General features: G+C 34.5%; 1 protein-coding gene across 1 annotated transcript in view; it reads right to left on the bottom strand.

The window, feature by feature from the left end:
• The window catches only part of LOC145242630 (uncharacterized), a 173,765-nt gene that overhangs the window by 88,000 nt on the left and 64,222 nt on the right, over positions 1 to 21,543 (bottom strand). The window contains exons 6-9 of the mRNA XM_080105749.1: positions 19,005 to 19,128; positions 12,054 to 12,152; positions 7,847 to 7,914; positions 5,130 to 5,298 (exon numbers count right to left, since the gene is read on the bottom strand). Coding sequence (XP_079961875.1) covers positions 5,130 to 5,298; positions 7,847 to 7,914; positions 12,054 to 12,152; positions 19,005 to 19,128 — 460 coding nt within the window. The remainder of the gene's footprint in view (positions 1 to 5,129; positions 5,299 to 7,846; positions 7,915 to 12,053; positions 12,153 to 19,004; positions 19,129 to 21,543) is intronic.

The raw sequence follows: 21,543 nt of genomic DNA, 5'->3' as shown, positions 1-21,543 counted from the left end.
CAAGGAATTTATGTTTGGCACTTGGTATCGATCTGGTTTTGTTATAGTATTTAATAACCTGTAGTCACCTACAGGTCTATAAGTACCATCAGATTTATTCACCATGTGCAAGGCCGAACTCCACTCCGATTTAGAGAGGGGATATAATTCCGGCATTCTGGAGTTTCCTGAATTCCTCTTTTGCTATGTTGTATTTCTGGGCTGATAACTGCCTCGTTTTAGAGAAAGATGGAGTTACTGCCAGTTTCAATTCTATGAAACACTTTAGGTTTTGTTGCGTTGGAATCGCGATGTGGAGAAATAAAGTTGGGATATTTTTGCGAAATTGTGTGAACAGTTGTGTCAGCAACGTTATCCGAGCATAAAGCAATGTTATTAAGTATTGGTGATGGCTGTGCGTTTGAATATCTTTTGGTTGTTTGATCAATCAATTTGTTATTTGTGCAATCAACCATCAACCTAAAACATCATAACCTAGGAGAGGTCTGGTAGTTTCTGCAATGAGAAAGGTCCAAGTGAAATCACACCTCAAGTTATGAAGTGCCAGGTTTAATACTGCTTGACCGGAACATTCAATGTTCTGACCGTTAGCTGACACAATTGAGACGTTTGTTGGGTATATAACTATACCGCTTATATATTTTCTTGGGATTACAGATATTGCAGCTCCCGTATCCACAACGAAATTCAATTTTATAGCTCCTAACCGTGCGGCTACTTCAAGAAGCGGCGAAGATGTGGAAGCTATCACGCTTCACCGGACGAGAACTGGGTTGCATTCGCACATTCCGTTTGTCTGGCCATTTACACCATGGCTTGCAATATTTTGCACATTCGGCAAAATATAGATGTGAACGGCAGATTTTGGGTCTCTGATCCTCGTTAAAAGGACGAACTCCATTTGGACAATTATGATTTTTGAGACTGATTACTTTTTCTTTGAGATACCTCATCACTCTGGTTACGATGGTTTTGGTTCCATGATATCTGTTGTATTTGCGTGGCTTCCTGTCTATTAAAATATAACAGCAGATCATCGGACATTTTTTCAAGTCTTTCCAGATCGAGATCAATTTGTGCTGCTACCACGGGTTTGATCGAATGAGGTAGGGCTTGGATGAACTTATGTCGGACAATGTCTTCTCCAACACCAATTCTACCTGCTAACGACATGAGTTCGTTCAAATAAATCGAAGGACGTCCTGTCATGATTGAAGATGACATTAGTTTGTCCAGCATTTCAGGCTTTGATTTTTCACACTGGTTAATCACAACATCTTTTAACTTAAAGTCTTGATTCCAGTATGTTGTTTTGTAATTTTCCAACTATATCCGTTGGTAGTGACGCGAGAATATGGTAAAATTTTTGTCTTGGTTGTTTAATGTTCATAATACTGAACTGGGCTTCCATTATTGAAAACCAAGCTAGTACATTTGAATCAATAAATGCCGGAGTTTTCATCGCTATTGACTGCACTGGTTTATCTTGTTCTACTGCCATGTCGACTTCGTTTTCTGCCATTTTAGTTTTCCCTTTTTTATACACATTTTGCTGTGTGTTGTCTTTCATAATTTTGTTATGAAGATAGGTTTTTATGTTTTAAAAAAAATATTTTTTTTGTGAAAATGTTTTTGTTTAAAAAAAAAAAAAAAATAAATTTCCAGAATGATTAATTAACTCTACTCAAAAACTTTCAGTGAAAATTATTTTATATAGTTGAGTGAGGAAGTTTTCTTTACGATTTACAGACCCGTGAACTAATCACGGCTCTTGAATTATCAACTCAAACTTCCTCGAAATCTCAAACTAATTTCCCCCTTTTGTTCACTCATAAATGAACTATTTTCAATTAAAATATTTCCTAAAATGTAATAAATCTTTCCTTTTATAATTTGAGAGTTAACCTTGTTTGTTATGTTGATATATTTTCTACGAAAGAACCTCGTAAATTCGACTGTCTCGCTATCTACTTTTCCTCACAATAATAACATTAATTAATAATTAAACAATAAAAAGTAGGAATAGGCCAATTTTTTTTAATTTTTTTTATAGAATTGTTTGCGTGTTCAAAATAGTCGTATCGGTGGGTCGCCAGTTTGGCCTTTTCCCTATTGTTTAATTATTATTAATGTTATTATTGTGGGGAAAAGAAGTAAAGAGAGCGAGACAGAGTCGAATTTACGAGGTTCTTTCGTAGAAAATATATCAACATAACAAACAAGGTTAACTCAATTTATAAAAGGAAAAAGATTACATTTTAGGAAATATTTTAATTGAAAATAGTTCATTTATGAGTGAACAAAAGGGGGAAATTAGTTTGAGATTTCGAGGAAGTTTGAGTTGATAATTCAAGAGCCGTGATTAGTTCACGGGTCTGTAAATCGTAAAGAAAACTTCCTCACTCAACTATATAAAATAATTTTCACTGAAAGTTTTTGAGTAGAGTTAATTAATCACTCTGGAAGGTTCATTGAAAAATGTGAAAAGTTTTAAAATAATTATTTTCATAAACTTAATTTCAAGTGAGCATACGATAATAAAAAGGGGAATGCAAAAGTTAGTTACTGTTTCTGTGTGTTCGCCTACATTGTCTGATTAGCTGACTGTTATGTTCAAAGTGTTGTCGTGTTAGAGTTGAGTTGTAGACAGTAGTGACATATGCCTTCCAACACTATCTCTGAATTTTTGTTAACTGTTTTTTTTTTTTTGGAAAATCCAGAGCTCTTTTAAAGATTCTCATCGGCTCCCACAGACACCGAATTTCCGACAGCTTGGAAAATTCTGATTGGTCAGAAAATCAAAACATTGAATTTTTAAAGTAATTTAGTAAAAAGGCGCCTCTAGCCGCATGCGCAGAAAATGTTTCGGGGCACTTGAACTTCCGGCGGCGAAAGAGTGAACATCGTAGCTCACCATAAATCTATATAAAAAAATGATATTAACGGATATATACTCAGTCACAACAATGAAAATAATCTGTTATCACATCCCTATTTATTAATAACCGCCTAGGGCGCCCCCACCGGATAATTTCACCGAGGCTGCTCAGGCATTTTTGTTTGTCAGAGTGCTCTTCTAGGGGCGCTTAAGTATCCACAAATTCATTCCATGTGGAGAATATAATTACAATATGAAAAGGCGATTTGGAATAGTGACATGCAATGTTTTTACATTATAAATGTATGATAAAGCCGTGTTCATAACAACGTCATCGCATTATTATATATAAGCTATGACGTAACAAAATATATTATAGCATATACGTTTCGACTTGACAATTCCGGAGATATATATATATATATATATATATATATATATATATATATATATATATATACGTGTGTTTATGGCATTGTTCGTACAGATTCTATGCTCAGATTGGTCCGAGAAGCCATCTGCGAGCCAAACACTAAAAGATAATATTGAAATTCTTGTATACGAGAAGTCAGCCGACGATTAGACATTAACGCATTTCAATTTTATGTTGGTTGGTTGTTTTACGGCATATCAACCCTTATCAGGTTATTTAATGCCGAATCCAAAGATTCGGAAGAATTTTTTTTTAAATAGAATATATTCGTTGTTTTCAAGTCGGTTTCTATTTAACCCATAGTTGGGACCCTAACAGGTACTACCACTCCGGGTCAGAGTGGACCTGGGAGCAATGGCAATTAAAGGATATAGTTTAAGGTCATATCCAGGACCAATTTGCTTATGTAACACGAGTACAAATCTGGAAAGCATACCTTTAAAATAGAAAAGGTTTAAGTTAGATGAAGCATTATGGACTTTTTAAAACTCGTATGAAACCGTCTTTAGTCCACCTGTGGAATAAATGAGTCAACAACCCCATACAATTCTTTAACACTATTAGAAACAGATCAACTCTCGAGTGTGGAAGTTACAAAGACCGACATAATCTCGGCCATTTACAAAATCTCACCTAACTCAACAGCGGGACCCGATGGTGCTTATGTGCGACTTCTGAAAAATTGCTATCACTACAACTTCTCTGGAATAAATCTCTACGAGAATGATTATGTACCTCAAGCTCTGAAGTATGGTATGATTACGCCAATGCACAAAGGAGGTAATAGAGGAATGGCAAAAAAATTATAGACCAGTCGTGTTGACATCTCCCACACAGCATGATTCTAGGCTTTTACAAGACTTCAAAATTATAAAATGGTGTGATGACAATATGGCTCTAAAGTAGACAAATGACAAATTTTTAACTATAATACGGTAATAAAGATCATCTCAATGGAAAATCTGATTACTAATATGGGCAACAAGAAATCACATCAAATGAAATAGTAAAGGATATCGGGTTTACATGAGCAAAGATGCCACCTTCACACAACATTGACAATACCAGTGGTCGCAAGACAACAGGATGGATACAGAGAACCTTCAGGAGTAGGAAGAGGGAGTGCATGCTCACACTATGAAAATCTGTTGTCCTCCCAATACTGGAATAGTGTCAGTTGTGGTTAAAAAAACACTTGTGACTACACAGGATCAAGTCCCTCATCTACCACTACAGTGGTACAAAAACATTCAACTGTATTCCAGTCGCAATAAAACAAATATGAGTGTCCCTGCACTTCAAAGAAACAACTGGACATCTGGCTGGAAAAGATACCTCACTAACCACCAACACCAGGCTACCCTAGTCCCAACCTCAATCGTCTAGTGGACTGGACCTCTGTATCAAGTGGACAGCCTGGTGCAGTGGAGCTCCAGCTCGGTTGTGTCAATAACCGACGGAATAACAAACTACTACAAACTTATTTTCCAAATAATTGTATTCTTAAAAGGGGGTATTACATGATCGGATCTACAATCATATAAAAGGAAAGAGACACAAGGTGAGGGGAAGAGTTTTAAAAAAGTGTCCGGATTTGACTGTCGAATGAATGTTGGTCTTAAATATAGCCCTGCATAGTTGTAGAAAGTCCACTCTCCCATCTTAATGTCCCTTTGAGAAGGAGACATTTCCATGAATTTCTGTGCAGATTCCATTTGCAACAACATAGGAAAACTTGTGACGAACAATTAGTTTCTCTGAGAATCTTTTGAAACATCTAGGCGAACATAACTACAGTGGACTTAAAAAAAAACTTACCACATTTTGTGTAATTGAAGCGTGTTAACATCAAACAGGATTTGGTTACAAAAGTTATGCTAACTGGACTGCTATCGCGGTTGAACCGTCGACTTGTAGACACTAGGGAGACCGTATATTGTTCGGAAAAGGAAAGGTTCCTTAAAGTATATTCGGGCTCCGGACAAACCTGCATTAAAGACAAACGAAGTAATTCGCAATGAAATTTGTTAAAAAAAAAACAAAAACTTTTTCAATTTTGCACATTCATGAAATCTTTATTTAAATGGCATAATTACTCCAATGATCTTTCACAATATTTTTCCCTATTAATAAGGTTTATCGTAAAATTATCGGGTTATCTTTGTAAAGGATAACGAAGCATCAGCTTAATTGACTATTCAAGAATTACGTAAAGATTGACGTACAGAAATGGAAGGTTTAAACCATTAAGTATGGCCCAAATCACAAGTTTCTTCTTTGAACAAGAGTTAAGTTTATTAAACTAAAGTTGTAATGAGAATGTTGGTGTACAAAATATAAACGATATATTTTATAGACTAAAAGTATTGGAAGCATTCAAGTATTTTCTTGAATAGGGTCATCAAGTGTGGCTTTTGTACGCAATGGAAAATTTGTGGAAAAAAATGGTTAGCGTCGTCGAAGGTGGAGTTCAATGCGAACCGCTAGACAAATACTTCAGTCTTATCAGTTACCGACATCTTTGTGGTTGTACAGCAGAGGGAAATTATTGATCGATGATTCACTTTGATATATTTCCTAATTTATCGAGTTAGGAATTTGATAAAATAAGTCTTGTGATTATACCTTTTGCGATTATTACCAACTGAGGATTTTTGTACGCCTTTGGCACTGGTCTGCTTTCCAGCAGACTACAACACTTTTCAAATCTAAGCTCTTATTGAAAAATCCTCATATAATCCGATTATACCAAATTTTCACAAACGATTGTTACGCTACTGCCTCAATTACTACAGTACATACATTAATCCTTATCCTCGAGTGACGTTTGTGCCTGGATATGTGGAAACACATTTGTAAAAAAAAAAAATAAAGTTGTCTTTGTAGTGGACTTATAACAGTTGAATTGGCGAAATGAGTGCAGTCTACGAGCAATAGCAGTTTAAATGAACAATTGGAAGAGTGGGTTTCACTAAAATTTTCGCATGGGAACATTTACTTCAATGTCTGCTTTGGCACATTAAGTTAACTTATCCCCCCCCCCCACACACACACTTTTTTTTTTTTTTTTTTTTACTTTATTCGTTCTTCGACGTAAATCTGAAGGATTTCCGCTCTGCCCGTTTGAAATATGCCGTTATTTAGAGCAACGACAGTTCGGTTTTCGATCAAGACTATGGGGGTTTCTTCAAGAACGCCCTGACGATTGCAGACGCCATCATTCATAGGACGACATCGGTAGACTTTCTCAGATATAATTGCTTGCAGAAAGCCCAATTTTAAAACTATCTTTAGTATGTAAAGTCCTCCGACGGTTGCTGCGGGCCTGTCAGACGAAGAAACGATTTATTAAAGTTAAAGAAAATTTTAAAGTCTTTATTTGGATTTTTATAAAAAGTTTATGAAACAAGGTTTTCATCTATTAATCTAACAGGCCTGCAATAACCGTTGAGGGACTTTGCTTAAAGCCGAATTTTCTATTGTTTACTTACTTTTAGCGTGCAATCATAGTGAAAAAAAAAAAAAAACGTCCACCGATGGAGTCCTATAGACTCAAATTCGGAATAGGGGCATCAACAAGCTTCAGGGACTGCTTGAAGAAAGCCAACTAGTGATATTAACCATTATGCGTAGGTGATTAGCTATACTGAGCTATAGCCATCCATCACAAGCTTTAGAAAGTGTGTTCAAGAACAAGTCGAACAAATTATAAATGAAGGTTATAAAAATGTCATTAAAGGAAACTGATGCTATCCACATGTCCTTTCCTGTGAGATGTGTTTTTTGCAGCTCCTGGATTGGTACCTTTCTATTAAATTATGAGAATAGATAACTGGAATGGCCTTTACTCATTGTGAGGCATTAGTAACCATAACCAACACTGCTTCAACATTGTGTTTGCATATTTGTTTCAATAGAACTTTGCCGAGCAAATTGGCAATCCTTAGCAGGCAAGAAGTATACACGTCCGGCGTTGCACGGGATTAATAAAGACTGTACAACTTTACTAAACGTTGGATTTCAGGTTACAATTTTTCCCATTTCTTGGAATGACTTCACCGTTGAAAACGAAAATCCCACGAAATTAAAAAAAAAATTTAGAAATGTCCATTGATCTTGTTTACATTCACAGATCACGATAAGATGTTTACATACAATACAAAATCCTCAAATGTTAATGAATTAAAACTTCAGAAATAATAACCGTTACGATCCTCTGATTGTTTTAAGTAAAATTTGATTATATATACTTGTACAAATCGAAGTTTCAAAATGTTTTTAATACATGATACGTCTGGATTTAATGACCATTGTGTAGCTATCTTCTGGCAACTTGTTCCACAAAGTAGACCGCTAACTGTTGACCCCTTGATGTTAAAACACAAGGAGAAAGATAAGTTCTTTACAATGGCGGTAGGAATAAGTTCTTGCAGCGCGTCTTGAAAAAAAAAAAAAAAAAAAAAAAAAAGATACCATTTTTATTTTTAAATTAAAGCAGGAGAAAGCAAAAATATAAAAAATAAAAATCGTGTTACCATCAAGTTCTTTAAGACGGGTCCACTGCTTGCTGACAACCATTTCAATTTGTGGAAACAGCTGCCGGCTTAAAAAAAAAAAAAAAAAAAAAAAAAAAAAAAGTTAACATTAAAATTGGAACAAACAAAATTAAACAAAGCTAAAGATATCAAATAAATGTGAGGACGTTAATATCTTCGTATAGGAAACCGAATATATTTGCATTAAAAACAGGGAATGCGTTTTAATTTAAATTTTTTTTTTAACAAATTGCTTTTCCCAAATGTATTATGGGAGTTTTCGTGAATGTCCACCTGGTGAAATAGACAAATTGAAAGAATACGTTCAGGTATGACAAATATTAATAGAAGACAAATGACGCGAAGGCGTTATAACGAATTTCACTTCATTGTATGAATATACAAGTTCAGATCTCGACATGTACTTTTCTGTTTACTATATTTTTCTAATTTTTTTGTTTTAATTTAAAAAAAGCTTATACAGAATTATACGGGTATTTAGTAGAGAAGACAACGAAGAAAATGGACAAAAATTCAAATACATAAAGAAATGCTACCAAAGGCAAGATAATTACTCTTCTGCATACCTGGATAAGTTTTGTGCATTTTAACGGAATTTTAAGCGTTTGTTCAGTTCGAAAGACAAGTAATGTTAAGTAGATAAGTTAAACGGGCAATCAAGATGGCCGACGAAAGCATGCTGTCTTCAGAGCGTCGATAATGGTTAAAAAGTGGAAAAACAAAATACTGAGAAATCCACCCAATAAGTTTTACTGTGACACTTATGAATTTCTATCAGTATTTTGTTCATTTTTCCACTTTTGAAACATTATCGACACTCTGAGACCGCATGCTTTCGTCGGCCATCTTGATTGCCTGTTTAACTTACCTACTTGACATTGTCTTTAGAACTGCGTAAACGTTTAAAATTCCGTTAAAATACAAACTTTATCCAGTATGTCGAAAAGTAAATTATCTTGCATTTGGCAACATTCATTTATGTATTTGAAATTTTTTGTTTACCTTTTTTCCGTTGCCTTCTCTGCTAAATACTTTTACGCCGATTTAGCATACAAGATCCGAGTAATAAAACTAAGTTTTTACAATGATTAAACACTATACATAACAGAAAATACGAAGGGGCGTTCCAAAAGTAATGCCTCCTATTTTTATTCGCTTGAATTGATAAGAAATTGCAAATTGCATTGTTCTGGTTGAACTTGTGCATTCATTGCTTGAAAATGTTATATGTTGCAAATATTAACAGTGTGAGATTAAGAAAGCAACCCGTCATGGACGTGTATCAGAAGCAGAGATGAGTCATTGAATTCCTTCATTCGGAAGAAATATTTAATCTATTAACATTTGACACATGATGAACGCTGACAAAACCGATTCTGTTGATGTCAGCACAATTAGGTGGATTCGTCGATTTCAGAGTGGCGACAGACTTGCGAGTGAAAAAAAAAAGCGCGTTCTAGACGTCCATGCACCGCTACTTCCCTCATCACTCGCAAAAGTGCATTGAAAATAGTGACTAGACAAAGTGCAAGAGCACAAAAGAGCATGAGTTTTAATGGTATACTCCCATGTTCGTAGCTCTTAAACACTTTAGTTTTTTTAATCTAATATATAAAAGGCTATATATGTCTATATTTTCAGACTATTTCCAAAAGTAAAAGTCGCAGAGCGGCGCTAGAGACCTCAAATGCTTGCATTTTTTTTTTTTTACGGGCTGTTCTTTTATGGGTCTTTAGTCTTAGTTTTTTAAGGGTCAAAAATAGAGTCAAAATTGAAAATCGTTGTACATTTTGTACATTCATCTTAGTATACTTTTTATCAGTTCATATGCGTGTCACGTTGGTACTGTGGTAACGTCACCAGCTTTGAATGCTACATTTTTACTGTCGGTTTCTATTCTAGCTGATGGCACCCAAATACTTTTACTTTTGAAATCACGACTATAATATACGAAATCTGAACAAATTAAATATATTTAGGCGTATTTTACGCCCGGGCAAAGCCGAGCACCCCACCATTTAATAAGAAAAAAAGAAAAAAAAAAAAAAACGAAAAAATTATAGGTGGCTTTGCTTTTGAAACGATCGTCGTGCTAACAAACTGGCAACCACTTCATATCCAAGAATTAAACTTACCAAAACAAGCAAATAAAATGACATCACTTCAAAAATATTGTAAACCTCTAAAGCAGCCAACGTTCTAGATCTCACCCAATAAAAACGTATATTGAATAGAAATACTATCTTGGTGATTCTATTTTTAAACCATACGATTTATCAATAATTCCCGCTGAGAAATGCAAGCGTTTAAAATACTGAATGAAAACGAAAGGCATACGTTTATTTATTTATTTATTTTAAGACGCGCACATTTCGGTCAAAATTAGAGAAAGGTTAGTTGCCGTACGGCGACAGGTGGATGCGGCCATTAATATCGAGACTGTCCATTAAGCATAGAAGTGAAGAGAGTAGTAATAATAGATGCGAGAAGTGTTCAAAGATATGATAAAGAGGGATAAAGTGCTCTTTTAAGAAATGCCGTGGGAGAGGGGGAGGGGCGTTGTCGATGTCAAAATGGGTAGTCCCACCGAGCGGAGTGTTTGAAAAGAGGTTAAATACCTCGAAATCTTATTGATTTGAGATTGTCATTCATAATCTTGGCGAGACTTCAAAGGCTTGCTAGATTCAACTTTGTGTTTAGATATTTGGTGTCAAAATATTTTTATTCTTTGTTTCACCGGAAATCCCTGGTGAAGCCGCCTGTACGTATACAATTTTGAAAGCTTATTTGAACGTCGTTCTGTACGTCACCACATCTGTAGATTATATAGGAAATGCTAGTAGACTCTGGCTACAACCCAATCTTAGACAAAACATAACACAAATAGCGATTCATTTTTCGAAGCATTTTACCGATGTAAGAATTGCACGTTTCGATGAAATTGAGTTACAGAATCTAAAGAGCGGAAAAAAAAATTATTTGAATCACCAATAACTAAAATTATAAAGGCTTAATTTTGTTCGTTGCCAAGAAAATCGAAATTAAAACTTTACCTTGTTAGAATTATAAAAGTAAAATAAAACCAATATATCGATTGATGATTAGGCTATGACAATACTTTTCATTGTTTTCACTAGTGTATCCGTTTACATGCTTTTATACAGTCACGTGGTTCTCGGTTGATTAACTGTATCGGATATATACTCTAGAGTAAAAACTAAAATATGCTGTTATAGCCCTACTGATGATGTATGTTTATAACTATTGAACATTTAAAGTCCGTATTTGGATTCTTTGGACTACTGTTCTCATTTTGAATATTTGCATATGATTTGGTTCATGTAACCTCCGACCTTCATGTGTATCTTGTCGAACTCGGGGAATCTGCACGAAATTGGAATGGAACCCTTTAATCACGAGGGTAGCATGATCTCGTTCTGTCAGCCATAACTTGGTAGCAAGTCGAAATTGTATTGTGCAAACACTAAATATGAGAACAGTAGTCCGAATAATGAAAATACGAATTCTCGTCTCAAAAATTCAGAACCATAAACAAAGTTATTTTAAAAGTTATGAAATTATTGCAAAGCCAGAGTTTTTCTTTTTTTAATTAATTTTTAGAACATATTTTTAAGACCAATTTTAGACAATTTTTAACTGAGCTTTTGGCTAAAATAATGTGTCGTTTTAAACCGTTTGCCAATGTATTTAAAAAAAATGTTTTTTGAGATTTGTTTGCCTGTCGCCTCCATTCATAAGCGAATGCCAGCCACAATAACCCTTTTGGGAGCGATCTTCATTGATCGCACATTAAAAACGACCTTGCCGATGGTGAGAGATCAATGAAAACATCTTTTTTATAATAAAAAAAAAAAAAAAAACGAACGCCTTTGTACAGATTCATATTAAGGGTTTTGATTAATATTCAATGCGTTCGAACTTTAAAAAAAGTTCACTCCATTTTTTTTTTTTTTTTTTTTTTTTTTTTTTGCAATTTTATTTTTTTTATTTTTTTTATGCAATATTTAAAACGGACATGAAAATAGTTATACCGAACAAATTTAAAGCCATTTTCCAAACATTAAAATTAAATGATTAATAATTTTAAACGAGTGTAAAAAGATGATAAAATCAATTATATGAAATTTGTTGAAATGTCGCAGATGTGAAAGAAAATGCGTCTTACCTTCAGGTTGAGTCCAACGGATGCGAACCGAAACCGAATTCCCATCAAGAAATTGTTCTATAGTTTCCAATTTTCGCACTGGTTCTATTTTGCCTTTGTCTAGAAAATATTGATTAGAATAAAATTGTTTTAATCTGTGAACCTATTTTACAGCAAATAAACGATTAACAATCTAATTTCTAAAACTCACCGTCTGTCCGTTCGTCTCCATGTTTTCAAACTATCTCTTTCTAAACTAAAAGTCGCGGAGCGGCGCTAGGGTTAGGGTTAGGGGTCTCAATCGATTGGATTTTTTATAGGTCGTTCTTTTATGGGCCTTTAGCCGATTAAAATAGTTTTGAAGGAGTAAAATTGAAAAAAAAAAAAAAACATGGTTATACATTTTGTACATTTATCTTAGTATATTTTTTATAAGTTTATGCGTGTCACGTTGGTACAGTGGTAACGTCACCAGCTTTGAATACTAGTTTTGTTTTCTATTTTTTTTTTTTTTTTTACTTTTTATACAAGGTGAGTCACGGGAAACGGGTGTTCTAAGGAAGAAAAATTAATATTCTAAAAACATCCGAATATCTCAAAAATTAATGTTAAAAAAAAAAAAGAAAGTTTTTCCCCTGACTCACCCTGTACAAATTAAAATATTTAAGCGTATTTTATGCCCGGGCAAAGCCAGGCACCCCCTGCTAGTATTTAAATATACTCAACGTTACAAATGAACACAAGAACCCTCAGTCTGGCTAGAAAATTGTCACCATTATGCATGTATGTATGCCTAAAACTTTCGACAGAAGCGACAGATTGCCACAATTTCGGTATCATTTTGAAGCACGACGTCTCGGAGGACATTTATCGAAAAATCGGCCCAAAACATTAATTCCTTCACCCACGGCAGTTATCTACAAGGAGGGATCGATTTTTGCGAGTCAGTTTTGCAAATCGTCGTATCGGTTGGATTGACTTTACCAACTTTCAACATTCCGAACTTCCGGTCGCGTCATGGAGTAGCGATAAGACGTCAGATTTTCTTTCATATTCTTTCCCGCTTTTGCGTCACGGGCTCGAGCCTGTCTACTACCATTTTATTTTTTTTTTGCTCAATATCTACAAACAGTCGGGCACCCAGGTTTGTATCTTTATAAAAGCTCATCCCATGGGTGGAGTATTGTTACCATACCTGGGCTGATGCACCAGCCATTTGTCTTGTTTTTTTTATAGATTTTTTTTCTTTCATTCTAAGCTCCAATCCGTGTCGCATCACCTAAATAGCAACCAAATAGCAAAATCCCACCCCTTCACAAGTTCCCAGATGTTGAAGTGTTCTATTTTAATAGCTCCTTTACTATGATAACTAACCTTTGGAATATCCATGTTTCAAACTATACCAACATGCAGAGATTTAAATGTAATGTGAATATTTTTGCCCGACACCACACTAAAAATACATCCTATTAACCTGATCTTAATCACAGTAGCCGCTTATGACTGTGGCAATGTGTTTTGTTTGGGCAAGGAAAGTAGTGCAAGACTGGTTGCGTGATTAAATCTACAGTTTTTTCAGGTGGCAAAACGTCTTGTTTAGTTTTTGATTCTCAAATGCCGTTATTTCAGGAGAAAAAAATGTAAACCTTAAAGCTGTTCATAGAATACCGAGTGCAGTTTTAGAAATAAAAAGATTGTTATAAAAAAAAAAAAAAAAATTAAAAAAAATTTAGAAAAAAAAAAAATGAAACTGCGGAACTAACCCTAGGACGGGTTAAACCGGGTTCCTCTGAAGGAGGAATTTCCATGGAAATATGAAATTCACAAGCGGTCCCCAGTCCCCATGTATATCCGTTAAATTAGATGACATTAGGTTTTTAACCCTTGCAGGGAGGGGTCGACGTCACCTACATACAGTGCCTGGTATTCCCAAATTGGTCACCCATGCAGTACTAACTAGTCTCAACTTTGCTTAAATTCGGTGATCTAACGAGAACCGGCGTGTTAACGTAATTATGCCGTAATAACAGCACATAAGAGCGGGGCCTTTTCTACTTAAAATAACCAGAAATTTATACTATATAGATATGAAAGATTATAAGGCTATAGCAATGCAGGAAAATGGCTGTTGTATTGGCGTATGAACAAAAATGGACGAAAGAAGGTCTCGTTTGTTTATTTTATTTCACTTTGTATATCCATTCATTTTTCAAGATAATCACAATACAAATCATTAACTGAACTTGCTGTTTGATATAACCGGGATGGTGAAGGTCTTAATATTTCGAGATAACATCTTTTTCAAAAGAAATGTATAATATGTTATACTAAAGCAGTTAATAAACATTTGTTTTCCCAAGGTTTTTTACTGTGCATTTTAAATCACAATAAAATGCTAAAATATTGCTTAGTTTTCGGGATAGAGTGAAATTTAAAAATATGCTTTGCGAATAACTTTAATGACACATCTATCACATTTACCCCACCCCCACTGTGCTTTTTTTTAACCCTTTCCACTTGATCTAGAAATAATCTACCATTCTGCCCTATCTGTTTAACAATCTATATATCTATAAAAGTGAAAGCGTCTGTGTGCATGTGCGTGCGTGTGCATGTGCATGTATGTGCGTGTGCATGTGCATGTGCGCGTGTGCATGCGTGTGTGTGTGCGCACATTTCCCCACGCAATAACTCAATTTTTAGTCTACAGACTCGAAATTTGATGTACAAGGTACTGAAATTTGGGAAAAATCGATGTGATCAGTTTTCGGCCAGAAATTTGGCGATTAAGAGGTCAAAGTTCAACGATTTGACCTTTGACAACTCTACCAAACTCCTCCGACAGTTTTCGTCGTAAACACTTGAAATTTTAGATATAGGTTCATTGGACATGAATCTAACTTAACTTGATTTGAGCCCAAAACAAATTTTTAGGTGTCATAGTTAAAAAATTTTGATTTTTTTTTGCTCAACATCTCCGAATACCCGGGCTACGCCGGGCACCCATGCTAGTTTAAGAACCGAAAAAGAATATCGTCCATTATATGCGAAAGGATACATCACCACATGTAATATCTGATCCGTCGTTAAGGTACAGTGAGCAGAAGATTAGTGTTGGATTTTATTTCCAATGTTTAACATCCCCTTCCCCGATTCAAATAATTTAAATACTTCAATGGTTGACCCAACGGGTCATATATCAACTGCACACACAAAACCTACACGCCTCTAGTTTACAAAAGATATTTTTTTATATATATTACGACAAGGTTCTACTTGCGTATTGAGCACTGTTGAAACTACTTAAAACCTATACAAAATGTATGTATAATCTTATGACATATACAGTATGTTTTTAGAGGCGGTGAACATTAAATTGACAACTGTACTTTAATTACAGATTTGGCAACTATCGGTTATTTTGAGTTCAACTTGGTTTGGCAATTCATCATAAAGAAACAGACATCCGAGCAGTGTTTGCAAATAATATAATCAATTGATTTAAATATTTGAAAAAATAATTTCAAATTGATTAGTCAATATGTTCACTCCAAACAAGGCACAGTGCCACTTTGATGTAGGGGTTACTATCAGGGACATAAGTTGCAGGGATACTATGTAGGAAGTTGAGCAGCAAGATGTCTGTTCACATTACACTTGAACTTCTGCATGTCAGTACAGCGTGGGAAACAAGAACTCAGAAGGGAGTTCCAAAGTCTAGCAATCCTAGGAAAGAAACTAGGAAGGTTGAAGTCTTTCTGACATCTGGGGGTCTGTGTAGAGTGTGCGACTTTGCTGCTTGTCGGGAGTATTTACGTCGAGGGGGGTACAAGGGCTTGTAGTTCGGAGCATCTATTAAAATAGTTGTAAAACAGCGGAGAGATGCAAAATTTCGTCGATTCGGCAGTTCAGCGTTCGTGCGATTTAACATCCCAAGTTTACGCTGATAAACCAGACACTTGACAACAACATTCGACGAAATAAAGCCTAATTTAATGCGTAGCATTTGAAAAAGGAACCTCTAGATTACGTTATATACGCGCGATATGAGAGGCCATATGCCCGAAATTGTATTTAAATTATAAATCCCAAATAAACCGTGCGTGTGTGCATATATATATATATATATATATATATATTCATTCTGATTTTAATTTAAATTTCGCCGCCTGTAAAGAAAACCTAAACGAGAAAAACTATACTCAACAGCGGCTACGAGATTTATCCCAAAAATAGATTTCGAAATAATATCGAAGTGAATAAAAACCTCGCACGCCAGTATTTTATGAGCAAGGTTTCAATTTAGTACCAGTCATTCTTAGCACAGTTCATGCATGGAATGATTATCCATGAATTCCACCACTTTAGACAAAGTTGAAGTTTAACAAAGATTATCGTTTGAAGAATTCAAAACAAACCCCGTAACTTTGGACCCATTCAAGAAGGCGTATTCTAGTTTGTAGATCTTAATTTCTACACCGTTTTTTTTTTCAACGTTGAATGCTGCAAAAGAATGTGGTTAACACACCGAATCATTTTTCGACGTTTTGCTGGAATCGCGGTAAAAAAAAATAAATAAATAAATAAAATAAACGTTTTGTATTTTGATTCTTCCATTGTCTGATTATAAAAGACAATTTTCACACGGAAATAAATGGAATTCGTGGCAGAAATCCAAAAGTTATGAGAAAATGTTTGACTTTGTGCCATCTTATTGTAAAGTCCATTATTACGAGAAAGTAAATTTTACCAAGATAGTTAATTTTTCACAAAACTCATTAATAGTGAAATAAAAAGATTAAAATTACAAACACACACACACATATATATATACACACACACAAGCAGATGTACCCGGCGTTTTCCGGTATTAAACGGGACGTTAAATTCCTTATGTAAAAGATAAACTGAAAAACATGACGTATGCATGGGAGTATTATGTTCTTTCTATAAAGAACATTTCTTGCGAGTAAAAAATACTGATATCGAAACCAAAACCTAAATACAGCGAGTCAAGTACGATAACCATTAAACCAGCTTGCTACGATCTTTAAAAAAGTATGTTCAAATCTACTTGAACATAAGGAAGCAGTTTTATTTCACGACCGCTCATGCAGTTGCAAAACAGTTGATAAGCATAAAAATCCAAATGACCTCCCCCCAAGTACCAATTTTTACCCCTTAGTAGCCCTTCCCCTCCCCCAGAGGAAAAAAAGATTAATTTTTCCACTATATACCAAATTTCAAATGTATATCAAAACTCGTTTAGTATATAGGTTGAGAAGTGTCCTCACACACACAAGTCTTGCATCACTTATGTACTTAAAAACATATATATATATATATATATATATATATATATACTAAACGTCTGGAATCCTTATTCAAATTGGATAACACTTGACTAATTCGAGAAAAATCAAAATTTAATGTTTTGCTTGGGGGGGGTCTTAAATTCAGGAAAAAATGCTTCATTTTATATCAATAACTATGGTTCAAATTCAATGCAAACCTTTAAATTATCTACAAAACCGAAATTTAGATATTTATTCAAGTCGAATACTTGTTAATATATTTTACACAAAATAAATGAAGTTATCTGAATTTTTACGACAGACAACTAAATATAGCCCACATTTGACCCGCTTACCAGCGATCATCCAATTATCAGAGAATCAGTTTAGAGTGAATGATTATACATATGTGTATCTATAGAAAAGTGGGCTGTCTGCGAACCGGTCTACCAAATTCAATTGTTGGTCTACAGACTTAAAACTTGATATGGAGTACTCAGACCTATACAATAAAATTGATTTGGTTTTTAGTTAAGAAAACAAGAGGCAAAACTTGAAACACTGGAACTTAGCAGGCATAGTTTGACGTAATGCTTATGTTCTACGCATGCGCAAATATACATGTATACGTTTTACTTAATTCAAGTTTTGATATGCAGTTTTCTTTAGCCCAGATGGTTGTGAATACCGTTTTAGAGCTAAATGTTTTTGTTTCGATTCTCGCTTATGGCATCCAAATCACTTGTATAACTTTGGAATATTGGTACAATAAGAGAATACAATACCGAAGCAGCATTAATTAAAATATATTTAAACGTATTTTACGACTGGAAAACGCCAGGCAGCCTGCTAATATGTGTGCGTGCGTGTCTTCGTTCCAATTCTTTCTAGCATTTCGGTGATACACCACCTAACCATAGTGGGAAAAAAAATGCAAAATATGAAGTTTGAATTTTAATTGAGTTCAAGATGAGCGTCCATGAAAGTTAGGATGAAAGGAACAGTGCTAAGTTAACCGAAGAAACTTATAAAAGTGCGTAAAGAATTGATGTAATGCAACGAATCTTGGGAGTACATAAAATTATATTAATCTCAGAATTAATGATTATGACATTAGTTGTTACGAAAGGGAGTTGCAAAAAAACAGTTAACGATTGGAAAACAAGTCGAGGTTGCATTTGAAATAGAAGACTCGTTTTGATAGTCTCGAGGTCATGAAAATCAGATAAAATTTATAAAAACTATTTGTGCAATATTGTTTGAAAATTTTCAAAAATAGATTTCGGTAAATGGAGGCCAACAAATCGGAAACTGAAGTGTAAACATACAGAGTTGAGAAGACTTCGTTTGCTTTTGTAGAAAAAAGTGAAACCTTAATATTTATTATGTCTTCATTTTGATCTTACGCATTGGAGAAAAATCACTGCCCGAAAGAACTAGACGATGAACTGCTACAAGTGTCGAACTATATCAAGTAAGCGCAGATTTGCAGTTTTCTGTAATACGGTATCTTCGAATCCCCGGATAATCAGAATAGAGGTAATTTAATGCCTTAAATTATAAACCACCTGTTGGATACAATTTCTGACAAGATCTTTTATCGGAAAGTTGAGAGTCGGGCTTCCGTAATTAAACAAAAAACTTGGATCTCATGAAAAACAAAACCTTCATTACTTACGAGGTTTCGCTTGAATCCATCCTGTGGAACCTGTTCCGATTAGTCCAAGATGGTTGAAAATAGTCACGTGAAACTCGTATTTGGTATTGTAGGACAGCTTGACGGAAAATATCGGTTGACTCGTCTGAAATGAAAGACGTTAATATCAAGTCTCGATCTTTTCGTTTAATCTATGTCTAACAGTTCCAGAAAACTATTGCTCAATGTTTTTAGGTTTGCTATAATATTAGACCTAAAAACAGAACTGTGTCAAGAATATTGAAAGAGTTAAAATTCAATAAGAACTACATTAAAATCATCAATTCTATCGTATAGGATTATGATCAATAAGTGTTCATGGGTAAAATTTCGAGACAGCCAGTATCAATGTCGGTGTGCCTGAAAAGTTCAGCCCTCTTAGCGATCATCTTTTAAATCATTCTGAGATCATTCGTTGACATTTACAAAGACGTACAACTATTCGTGGAAGCATTCTGAAGAGTAATAAGAATCAAGATTCTTATCACTCTTCCAACAGAGTGCATGATGCAATGGGGTTGGAAGTTACTTTAACCCCACTTAAACTAAGTTTCTCTTTTCAATAGCAACACTGCGGTCCTCTCGTCGAGGAAGCCCCTTCTTTGAAAAGCTTCTAAAACTGACTTTCACCCCAGATCTGAAGTGGAAGATCTATACGGAATATGTTACTACAGTTGATGGGAAGAATGATTGAATTCCGCTACAGAAAAAGCTTTAACACCGACGCAATCCTCTGGTTGTACAATAGCCAGATGAAGTACTGCCATCATACCTGGAGGAGGTGCTGCACATTTTTTGTATCAATAGAGCACGAAACAGATTCTGCAATTTATTGGAAGTGCTGTCGTGTCTCTAAAGTCTAACACACACACTTAATGGTAGGTACTCGACTGAGCCCCAGCACCTAGAATCCCCCTCTCATAAAACATTGACAAGAACTGTGTCCCAATCACGGTGGAGAACTTTCCTGTCTCTTTACAAAAGAGAAAAGCTTCCATGAGCAGGATACCACGAACCTGCTTCCAGACCAAATACAACATGGTTGATCATAGAGTTATCTGAACAAACGTTTTGAGTCATTCTCTTGGATAATCAGTTCCTCTTAAGTAACCTTCTCCCCTATCTCATCCATTACTTCCGGTTTTCTTATAGAGCCGATCATCGTCTAATTGACAATCTCTTTAACCCTTATCAAAACTTCGAAGCCACTCGAGGATTAGTGGTGTTTGGTGTTCCTCTATTGAAAAATTAAAACTGTACGAAATATCAGGGACAAAAATAATACACCCAACTTATACGTGAGCAAAAACATCTCAGGAATTAAATATAGCTTTCCATATGAACATTTTTGGATTGTCTTAGTCCCATGGGATATTTTCTCACCCCAATTTTGCTTAAGTGCCCATAATTCTTAGTTGGCAATTTATCTCCCACCCAGTACTTTGACTCAGTGAGGATATAGCACACGCCGCATGGTGCAGTGTATCAGTTTTCCTTGGAGGTGGATGTCGCTTTGTCCTTCTGGAGGTGTCCAGTCACCCCAGCTGACTAAGCAGATAAGATTTTATGATTTATATATATTTTTGTATTTTTCCCAGTGGGCATGAAAATTTGTAGATATAAGCGCATATTATGTATCACTAGGCTTTAATATTTAATATGGCATTAATATTTAATATGGCATTAATATTTAATATGGCATTAATATTTAATATGGCATTAATATTTAATATGGCATTAATATTTAATATGGCATTAATATTTAATATGGCATTAATATTTAATATGGCATTAATATTTAATATGGCATTAATATTTAATATGGCATTAATATTTAATATGGCATTAATATTTAATATGGCATTAATATTTAATATGGCATTAATATTTAATATGGCATTAATATTTAATATGGCATTAATGTTTAATATGGCATTAATGTTTAATATGGCATTAATGTTTAATATGGCATTAATGTTTAATATGGCATTAATGTTTAATATGGCATTAATGTTTAATATGGCATTAATGTTTAATATGGCATTAATGTTTAATATGGCATTAATGTTTAATATGGCATTAATGTTTAATATGGCATTACTGTTTAATATGGCATTACTGTTTAATATGGCATTACTGTTTAATATGGCATTACTGTTTAATATGGCATTACTGTTTAATATGGCATTACTGTTTAATATGGCATTACTGTTTAATATGGCATTACTGTTTAATATGGCATTACTGTTTAATATGGCATTACTGTTTAATATGGCATTACTGTTTAATATGGCATTACTGTTTAATATGGCATTACTGTTTAATATGGCATTACTGTTTAATATGGCATTACTGTTTAATATGGCATTACTGTTTAATATGGCATTACTGTTTAATATGGCATTACTGTTTAATATGGCATTACTGTTTAATATGGCATTACTGTTTAATATGGCATTACTGTTTAAGTTTTGATGTGATTATTTTATTTACAATTTATTGCTTTCAGTCTTGTAACTGA

The sequence above is a fragment of the Euprymna scolopes genome, chromosome 21 (assembly GCF_053919585.1).
Source record: "Euprymna scolopes isolate OS-2025 chromosome 21, ASM5391958v1, whole genome shotgun sequence".
Lineage (NCBI taxonomy): Eukaryota > Metazoa > Mollusca > Cephalopoda > Sepiida > Sepiolidae > Euprymna > Euprymna scolopes.
This window is presented reverse-complemented; position numbering and strand designations above follow the sequence as displayed.